Source organism: Podarcis vaucheri (assembly GCF_965113315.1).
Source record: "Podarcis vaucheri genome assembly, chromosome: 2".
Taxonomy (NCBI): domain Eukaryota; kingdom Metazoa; phylum Chordata; class Lepidosauria; order Squamata; family Lacertidae; genus Podarcis; species Podarcis vaucheri.
The window spans coordinates 38214705-38224337 of record NC_138760.1 but is presented as its reverse complement, the minus strand read 5'-3'; the positions used below and the strand labels follow the sequence as shown (position 1 = coordinate 38224337).

Genomic DNA, 9633 nt, shown 5'->3' with positions numbered 1-9633 from the left:
TCCCCTTCTCCTTGCGCCCTCCATCTTTCACAACATCAGGGTCTTTTCCAGGGAGTCTTCTCTTCTCATGAGGTGGCCAAAGTATTGGAGCCTCAGCTTCACGATCTGTCCTTCCAGTGAGCACTCAGGGCTGATTTCCTTAAGAATGGATACGTTTGATCTTCTTGCAGTCCATGGGACTCTCAAGAGTCTCCTCCAGCACCATAATTCAAAAGCATCAATTCTTCGGCGATCAGCCTTCTTTATGGTCCAGCTCTCCCTTCCATACATCACTACTGGGAAAACCATGGCTTTAACTTTAATTTAGTTTATATTACTAGACAAGTAACTCTTACAGCTTGGCATCCTCAGGTGTCACACCAAGGTCCTCTATCATTTACACCAGTGATCCAGTCTAAACATTTCTAACGCCTGGCGGCTCCCCTTAGCAGCACACTTATCTAGCTAATGTTAAGGTAGAAAGCAATGGAAGAGGAAAGAGGCTGTATTAATCATTAACTAGCCAGAGGGCCTTTTTGGTAGTGGTGCCCACCCTGTGGAACCCCCTCCCATCAGATGTCAAGGAGATAAGTAACTATACAACCTTTTGAAGACATCTGAAGGCAGCCCTGTACAGTAGTACCTCGGGTTATATATGCTTCAGGTTACGGACGCTTCAGGTTACAGACTCCGCTAACCCAGAAATAGTACCTCCGGTTAAGAACTTTGCTTCAGGATGAGAACAGGCGGCGCGGTAGCAGCGGGAGGCCCCATTAGCTAAAGTGGTGCTTCAGGTTAAGAACAGTTCCAGGTTAAGAACAGACCTCTGGAACGAATTAAGTACTTAACCCGAGGTGCCACTGTATAGGGAAGTTTTTTTACGTTTGGTGTTATTACGTTTTTGTATATGCTGGAAGACTTCAGAGTGCTGGGGCAACCCAGTCAGTTGGGTGGGGTATAATAATAATAATAATAATAATAATAATAATAATAATAATAGTAATAATATCCACAACAATAATATAGACTGCCTACATGCAATTTGCACTTCTGTATTGTAGGGCTCCACATTTACGTTTCACATCTAGTGGTGTACGAGAAAGCAAATCTATTTTGTTCCTTAGCAAGTGAATTCATGCATGCTGTCTGCAAATTATATGGCTCAGTGTGCGATGAGGAAGAATTAGTATGGACCAGGGTGGATTAAAGCCCTATTACGAGGCAGGGCTGCTGCTGCACATGGACAGTCAATTGTCGACTCGCTGTTGAACAGAATACAACTCGGGGCTGGGCAAGTGTGGTTATTCCCCCATCATCGTAGCCATAGGCGTTGCCAGGATTTTAGTTACGGAGGGGAAGAACCTCAGATTTGTACTGATTTTGATTTATTGGGGGGGGGGCACCTGCCCCGCCCCCTTGGCTACGCCCATGATCGTAGCCACCTTTACTTATCAATGCTTCCCATGCAGCCCCCTCCTGCACACAGGGGGAAGAATCGATACCCCTTTTTTAGCGGAGGATGCACCATAGAGTTCCGCAGCCCACCTGGCCAAGGCAGGAGAGGCGCATTCCGTCACGTGCTTCCTCCTGTGGCCGCGCTCTGAATTTCCGGGTTGGGCCGGTCCTATGCTAAATAACTTGCGCTCGGCGCGATTGGCCCTCTGCTGACCGAGGGGCGGGACGAGAACGGAGCCGGCCGGCGGCGCGTGGGCGGACCCACGCTAAGGACGTGCCCCTCGCGCCCTGCGATTGGTCGCGGCGTTCTCCGGGCGAGAGGAGACTAAAGCGGCGGGACGAGGCGCCGGGGTTCGATGCTGCCGCACCGCTTGCCAAGATGAGCCGAGCCGGGGGGATCCTTCGCTGGAGGAGGGCGAGCGCGCTCCGCTCTTCTCTGCCTAGCGGAGCCCTGGCGGGAGAGCGTCCTCCCTCCGGAGCCGGTAAGCGGGGCAGCTGGTGGGATTATTATTTTTTTTTGGGGGGGGAACCCTATAAGTGGGGAGCGTCATTTGATTGCATGCTTGGGTTGTTCTTAATATCAATTAAAATGCTATACCGCCCGACGGTCACAGGGCGGTTTGCAATATAAAAAGGCAAAAGGTAAACGGCATAGCAAGAAACGAAAGCGATACCTCGCTCCCGATCTGCTGAAAGACTAAGGTAGAAGAACGGAATCGTAGAATTGTCGAGTTAGGAGGAACCCCGAGGGTCATCCAGTCCAACCCCCTGCAGTACAGGAATCTTTTGCCCAGCGTGGGACTTGAACAGACAACCCTGAGATATTAAGAGTCTCAGGCTTTTACCAAGGGAGCTGTCCCAGAACTTGGCTGTTTGGCAGGGTGGAGAAACAGGGAGAGGGAGGCCCCCAAGTCCGGGCCACAGGGAATGTGTGTGTGAGGAATCTCAGAGAGTCCAGTGGCGTAGCGTGGGTTGTCAGCACCCGGGGCAAGGCAAGTAATTTGCGCCCCCTAACGCGTGGATTTGCGCCCCCTAACCCCCAGATGTTGCGCCCGGTGCGGCCGGCCCCCCCTGCACCCCCACGCTACGCCACTGAGAGAGTCATCTTCTAGTCCAACCTTCTGCAATACAGGAATCTTTTGGCCCAATGTGGGGCTTGAATCCACGATCCTGAGATGAATAATAATTATAATGATAATAATTTATTATTTATACCCCGCCCATATGGCTGAGTTTCCCCAGCCACTCTGGGCGGCTTCCAATCGAGTGTTAAAAACAATACAGCATTAAATATTAAAAACTTCCCTAAACAGAGCTGCCTTCAGATGTCTTTTAAAGATAAGATAGCTGCTTATTTCCTTCACATCTGAAGGATGTTCCACAGGGCGGGTGCCACTACCAATAAGGTCCTCTGCCTGGTTCCCTGTAACTTGGCTTCTCACAGTGAGGGAACTGCCATAAGGCCCTTGGCGCTGGATCTCAGTGTCTGGGCTGAACGATGGGGGTGGAGATGCTCCTTCAGGTATACAGGACTGAGGCCGTTTAGGGCTTTGAAGGTCAGCATGAAGTCTCATGCTCTACCAACTCTGCTATCCCAGCAACAGCAGGAGAAGGGGCGAGATGGCGTCCTTATTGGGCACACCTGAGGCTGTAGGCCACATGAGCTTCAGCCTATGCTGCTGCCCCTTTTGGTAGCACACCTCCAGAGGTGTGGCAGTTGAAAGGCCAGTAGTGTGGGTTGCCTGTGTGATCTGCCCAGGCGGTGCTTGATGCTACTAACCCCCAGTGCGTTAGAAGGTGCTACTTTCTCCCACCGTTGTTAGTCCAGAGTGTGGGAAGCCAACACTGGCATGGATACTTTGAAAAAGTGTTTGGTATCAAATTCCTTGTTGGTGGCTACTAGTCAGGGTGGCTGCTATTTATGCTCTCACCAGGACCAGAGGCACTATGAGGGGTGAGGGCTGTTGTGCTCATGTCCTTCTTCTGTGGGTTCTGGTTGGCCACTGTGGGAACAGGAGGCCGGACTAGAGAGTGAGAGATCTTTTGTCTGATATTGTCGGTTTTGTGGCATTTGGAGTGTGTGCAAACCAGGGTACACCAGAGATTTCCTGCATTCATCTGCAGGGGTGAGTTTGGGGTTAGGTGCAGCATTACTGCAATTGGACATGGCGCTGCTGTTCTGTCTTAGGCAAGGTACATTTCATGGGCATCTTAGGGCCATGGGTGAAGCACAAATACAGTGGTACCTCAGGTTAAGAACTTAATTTGTTCTGGAGGTCCGTTCTTAACCTGAAACTGTTATTAACCTGAAGCACCACTTTAGCTAATGGGGCCTCCTGCTGCTGCTGCGCCGCCGGAGCACGATTTCTGTTCTCATCCTGAAGCAAAGTTCTTAACCCGAGGTACTATTTCTGGGTTAGCAGAGTCTGTAACCTGAAGCGTCTGTAACCCAAGGTACCACTGTACAGGCATTTTCCAGGTTCTAGTCTACACTAACTACCACACTGGCTTCATAGAGTACTTCTGCTAAGGGGAAGCTATATAAATTAAGTTGATAAATCAATATGGGGAAAGCAAAATGACACTGAAGTATTTTCCTTGAAGCTGGAAATTGGATTGTTTCATTGGATGCTTTAATATATTGTAAACCGCTTTGAGATTCCCCCCCCCCTTTAAACTATAAAGTGGTATATAAATGCTGGTGATGATTGTAATAATAATTAATAATAAACCTCACTGTTCCCCCGCCCAGTGGCGCCTAGATGTTCTGCTGTGGCAACCTTACCTTAACTCAGGTTTAAGGAACCACTTGGTGGTTAGCTTAAACAGTGGAACATTGGTTTTCGAGCGTCTTCGAAGTTGAACATTTCGGTTTTTGAATGCTGAAAACCCGGATGTAATTGCTTCTATTTTTGAACGTTTCAGAAGTCAGTCAGTTTTCCGGAATGGATTACGTTCGAAAACCGAGGTTCCACTCTATATCTGATTTTCTAACACTGCTGCCAAAAAAGGCCTTGAGGGCCGCATGTGGCCCTTGGGCTGTGTGTTGGACCGCCGTGCTTCCAGATGGTTGTAGGCCTACACAAAGTATTCCAAGGGCTGCGAGACTGTATTTAACCAAAGCTAAAGTTTACACAGTAGTCTTTAGACCGCAGACACAGGTGGGGTCAGGCGCAGGTGAGAAAGCTATTCCCCTTCTTAGTGGCAATGCAATGGCGTAGGGCAGGCACGTCCAACTCTCTACAGACTGTAGCCTTATGAGACTGCGATCTACTCCCAGTATAAAACAACTGGCAGTGATCTACCCAGTGTCATTGAAGAGGGGGAACCAAAGCTGTTGAGCTTTTAGGGTTTGTTGAGAGTTGTTGAGCCTTTTTAGGAGAAGATGAAAGTTGAACTTTTTGGGGGGAGGGGGTGTCATAAAGCAGTCAAAAACATCCACAGGTCTAAAGAGCAGACAAAATGATACAGACAAGTATCTTAAACAACCGCCCATCTCACAGACAGAATGAGCATTGGGGGTGGGGGAGAGACTTCCTACACAATTCTTTTTACAGCTGGCAATCAAAAGGGAGCCCCCGAGGATCGACCTATCGATCACGATCAACCTGTTGGACATCGCTCTGTAGGCTGCAACTTCTGGAGGGCCCACCAGTTCTCAATCTGTTTTCAAGCTTCTAATGTTGGCCCTGGTTGGAACTGGAATACAAGCTTAGGCAGGCTGTGGATCCAAGCAAGTCTAGCAGTTCTGAAGCAAGTAATGCTTACGCAACCCAAATTGGTAAAAAACAACAACCCATAAAATATCAGGGACAGTTCGTCAAAATGTTAGACTCAGTGACGTGCTGGGGAATAGGGCTATCTTTGTACTTCACAGTGTAAAAATTATCAGTGACTGCCAAGGTCTTTGTAGGCTGGGGGGGGGGGGGAGGAAGGCTACGATCTCTAGACCTTCGCCTTTTTGATTAAGTCACGTGTGGTAACTGATGATCTTTGGCCTCTGGATTGTATTGCTGTCGTGAATGTGATATTTCAAAAATACGGTATTTGTCATGGATAAGCAAGCTGTCAAGGATCATGGGGGAAATATAAAATACCACAGTGCAAGCCCATGCAATGTGGTGACTGGTGCTCCCCTTCCCCCCCAATATAATAGGTAGCTCATTATCACCATGAGGTTGTTACAATAAGTGTAAGGCCCCCTCTAATTCCTTTGACATGCATTTTGTGGGTATATTGGATTCACAGCTGCTTATACAAACTGTGCTGATAACTGCTTATAGGAACAATTGTTGCTATTTTTTAAATTAACTGGTAGAGTTGGGGATGCTTAGCAATAAAGGAGGCACTAGTTCACTTTCCCCTATGAGGGGAATAAAATTCACAGACACAAGAATAACATTTTTTCTATATGTTAACTCTGAGCAAGGATGGCCAGAGCAGGGGATGGTTGGGGAATCAAAAATATTGCACACTTACCACTCTGTTCTTCTGTGTTTCATTCTGCAAGCTGAATCAACCAATAGTGGTGATCAGCAGGCAAGGCTAGAGGTGAACATGGAAACAGTGGGCCATAAGCCCCCTTGTTGTAAGGGGGGGGGTCTTCTTCCTGCCCCACTGTTTCTGCCACTTCCACTGGGTTTGGTTCTGCTCTGTTTGCTGGTAGCCACTTTTGACATCAATCAGGATGGAACTGAAGGGGTGTGTATATATCACTTTTCCAGTGTTACGGCTAAAATCTGGGTGCGGGGTTACTCTGCCACCCAGCTCATCGGACTAAGTCCGTGGGTCCCTGCGGAAGAAAATGAGCTCAGCCGGACGCAGGAGCAAACTGCAGAAGATCCAAGTTTATTGCGCAACAGGTTCAAGGCGAGATTGAACCCAGAGAAAGGGGTGACATGAACTTTTGAAATTTCCCTCCATATCCCAGAATACAGTGCATGAAACGTCACGAATACATTATGGGAAGGTTGGGTTTCACAAGTTACATCATGAATATACTTTACACGTCATGAATACATTATGAAAAGGTGGGATTACATTAATTAGCATTTTCGGATGAGGGAGGGGGGATATGCGGAGCGGGAAATATACATAGATACACATTTATTGAGTACCGGTGGTGGCAAGACAATGGGTCAGAGATATGCATCGTCTGCCACCTAATATTGCCTAGAGGGAAGGTTTGGCGAATTAAGAAGTTCCTGCGTACGTGACCTGCCGCTTCGGGGATTATGGAAGTAGGGATAGCATCATGGAGTCCACGGGGAACTGAGTTGAATGACACTGAGAGCGAAGAAATCGGAGTTACGGTTGATTTTATATCAATTTCTAAAGATTTCAATGATTTCAAACCCCTTCTGTACTATAGGGCAAAAGCAGAAACAGAATGGATACATTGTAACAGGAGGTCCCTGGTTTCGGATCCACTGTTCTCGCCGTGGGGGGGCCGTCAGCAGCTTGTCAGGGGTGAAATGAGGCGTGCAGGAGCTCCCTGAGCTAGCTTCTGCAGGACGAATGCATGGCTGTGATTGGCTAAAGCGGGGCCATAGGAATAAGCGGGGCCTCGGATGTTCCTAGAAGGAAGGGGGAAAGGAGCCCCCCCCTTCCGTTCCGTATCAGTCCCCCATTCGGAGATAGATTTGCATTAAAGTTCTGTAAGAACTTGCAAATCTTTTCTCCGCACCCTAAATCTCGGTGAATGGGATGTGTGGCTTTATGCAAACCTGAAAGGGACTTGCAAGCCATGCCTCTTACGGTCATTTGCAAGTATAGCAGTGCAGGTAGCTGCATATAGGGTATTATATAAAGAACACCTCTTGTATTTTGTTGCTAAATTACTTGTGGCATTCTCAATAGTGTTTTATGCTTTACACCTAGCAGGAAGGTCTAATTGACTGAAAAATGCAGTTGGTGTTTTGTCCTTCGCCATTTTTGTGTATTTCTCAGGTGTCAAGCTAGCTCTTCTGTGGTCTCACACTGACATAGTGCTACAGCAACACATCCTGTCTGTTGAATCCCCTCGGGGCTTTCATTTAACCATGTTGCCTGGCATTCACCATAGCTGGCACAGGTTTGGGCATCTCGTGAGGGAGATTTCTTCGCCTTGGCCTTTAGCTATGGGATTCCATTATAGGCTGTGGTTTTGCACGCATGGGGGTTGCTCACTTGCACTTAAAGGACCAAAAGGCTAATTGCAGCCTGGATACACGTGCCCAATTCAAACTGAGTCCAATTTGAATTTATCTTGCCCCATGGTTCTCAACTCTTCAAACCAATCTGTTAAAAGAAAACCATTCTTAACAAGGGCAGTTGTCCAAATAAGTCAATTTAACTCTATAAGGGATCATTCCTGCTAAACCAAAGCATATGCACCTTCATGTACCTGGTGTTTTGTGGATCCAGAAGCTTGTCCTTGGCAAAACGAGGTTTAACACATTTTAAAATGGATAGGGAAAGTTGGCAGGGTGCCAGGTGGAACAATTAAATGTGGTTATAAGTTGATCTAAACATTGGACTACACAATAGTGTGAGCTATTAGAAAGTATAAAATGCATGAGAATTCTCCATTGGTGTGTAAGCAATAAGACATTAAACATAAAAACAATTACACACAAAAATTGCCCCCCTTTGTGGAAATCACACTGTCAGACACATTTCAACATTCTTACATAATAACACATAATACAAAACAAACTAATTAAATATCAGTTACATATCTTGACACAATTGTGATCTTTTATGCATGTATCTTTTGAATCCTGGAGCACAGTCTTAAGGTTCAAAAGTGAGAAAATGTCCTTGCAATTCAACTCCTCCCCTTAGCCATGAGGGGTTGTTGCTGCTTTTCATCGTTGCACATCTGTAGAAGTGATATCCTGTAAGGGGCAGGGTTTTGGGGCTTAAAGACAGTTAGAAAAGGGAGGGGGCAAAAGGCGAAAAGGATGTCCTTCGGTTTCTGTTGGAAGTTGCAAATAATAAAATCTTAGTGGATTAAACATTTTATTCATTATCACATTTCCATATAATTACTGTTATTATCTGCTAAGTTTGTTTGCTTTCCTTCACTTAATTTTTGTTGTTGTTGTTCTTTTCATATTATAAAATAAAAAATTACTCCACATGTATAGAAAGAGAACTGTAAAAAATACAAAGGTTAAAAAATAAAAAGAAAGCAAAAAATTAGATTACCAGTTAGATGAAAATGGACTTGACACAAAGACATCAGATTCAGAAAATAACTATTATTAAATAGTACAAAGATATTATCAAAACTACACATATTACTACTGGACTGAAAAAAAAATGGAAAAACAATGAGAAAAACTTAAAATTCACCATGTGCTATTCAATAAAAGAACTTCATGAGACTGACTTTCAACATGTGATGAACATGTCCCCCAAAGTAAAACACAAACACACAAAAATGAGCTATGAGGAACCAAAAATAAATGAATGCTAAGACACACAATTAATAAGTAACCTGAAGTAATCTGTTTTGGCATTCTAACATCCCAAATGAAAATAAAAGTGTTTCTTGATGTGACATCAGCTGTAATGTTAATAGCGGAATACTGGGAAATGAGTTAATACCAATAAAATGAATGGCAATTTAAAGTTGTGCAGGTACCTTGCACTAGCCAAAATGACAGAATTAGTAAGAAATGCTCAGGCCAAAGGTAAACAAGTACCATTCCACAAACAATGTTTGGTTGTGCTTCGATTAACTTCATAGACATCATGGAGAAACTGATTAAATAAATGAAAACAGATTATTTGTAACTTAAAAAAATGTCAAAGGCACAAAGAGATAGAGGTCACTAATACAGCAGGGATTCAGACTTGTTTCACAGAACAGAAAGAAAGTTGCTGTGGGAGGAAAAAGGGACAAACACTTTGTTATCGGGGTTCACATATCCTGTTAAAAGGGAAAATTATTTCATGTGAGAAGCCTGTCAGGAAATGCTGTTCCTAAAATTCCCATTGAGGGGGAGAATGCTTTGATATTTACCTGTGAAAAGAATTTGGCATGTTAAGATTTGGAACCTGGAAAGCTCTTGACTTTTGATGGGCTAGTTTTTTTTGTTTTTGTTTTTTTTGTAGCCTTTTGTCTTAAGTAGCCCCTGGAGCAAAAACAGATTAAGGGTGATTTCCCTCAATGGTTCCGACTTTTCTTTTACATTTGGAAGAAACCTCCTC

The 9633-nt window shown here is 45.2% G+C and overlaps 1 protein-coding gene across 1 annotated transcript in view; it reads left to right on the top strand.

Annotated features, from left to right (window-relative positions):
• The first annotated feature begins 1729 nt into the window (after positions 1 to 1729).
• The window catches only part of FDXR (ferredoxin reductase), a 32677-nt gene continuing 24773 nt past the window's right edge, over positions 1730 to 9633 (top strand). The window contains exon 1 of the mRNA XM_082211089.1: positions 1730 to 1916. Within this exon, the coding sequence (XP_082067215.1) occupies positions 1814 to 1916 (103 nt within the window). The 5' untranslated portion in view covers positions 1730 to 1813. The remainder of the gene's footprint in view (positions 1917 to 9633) is intronic.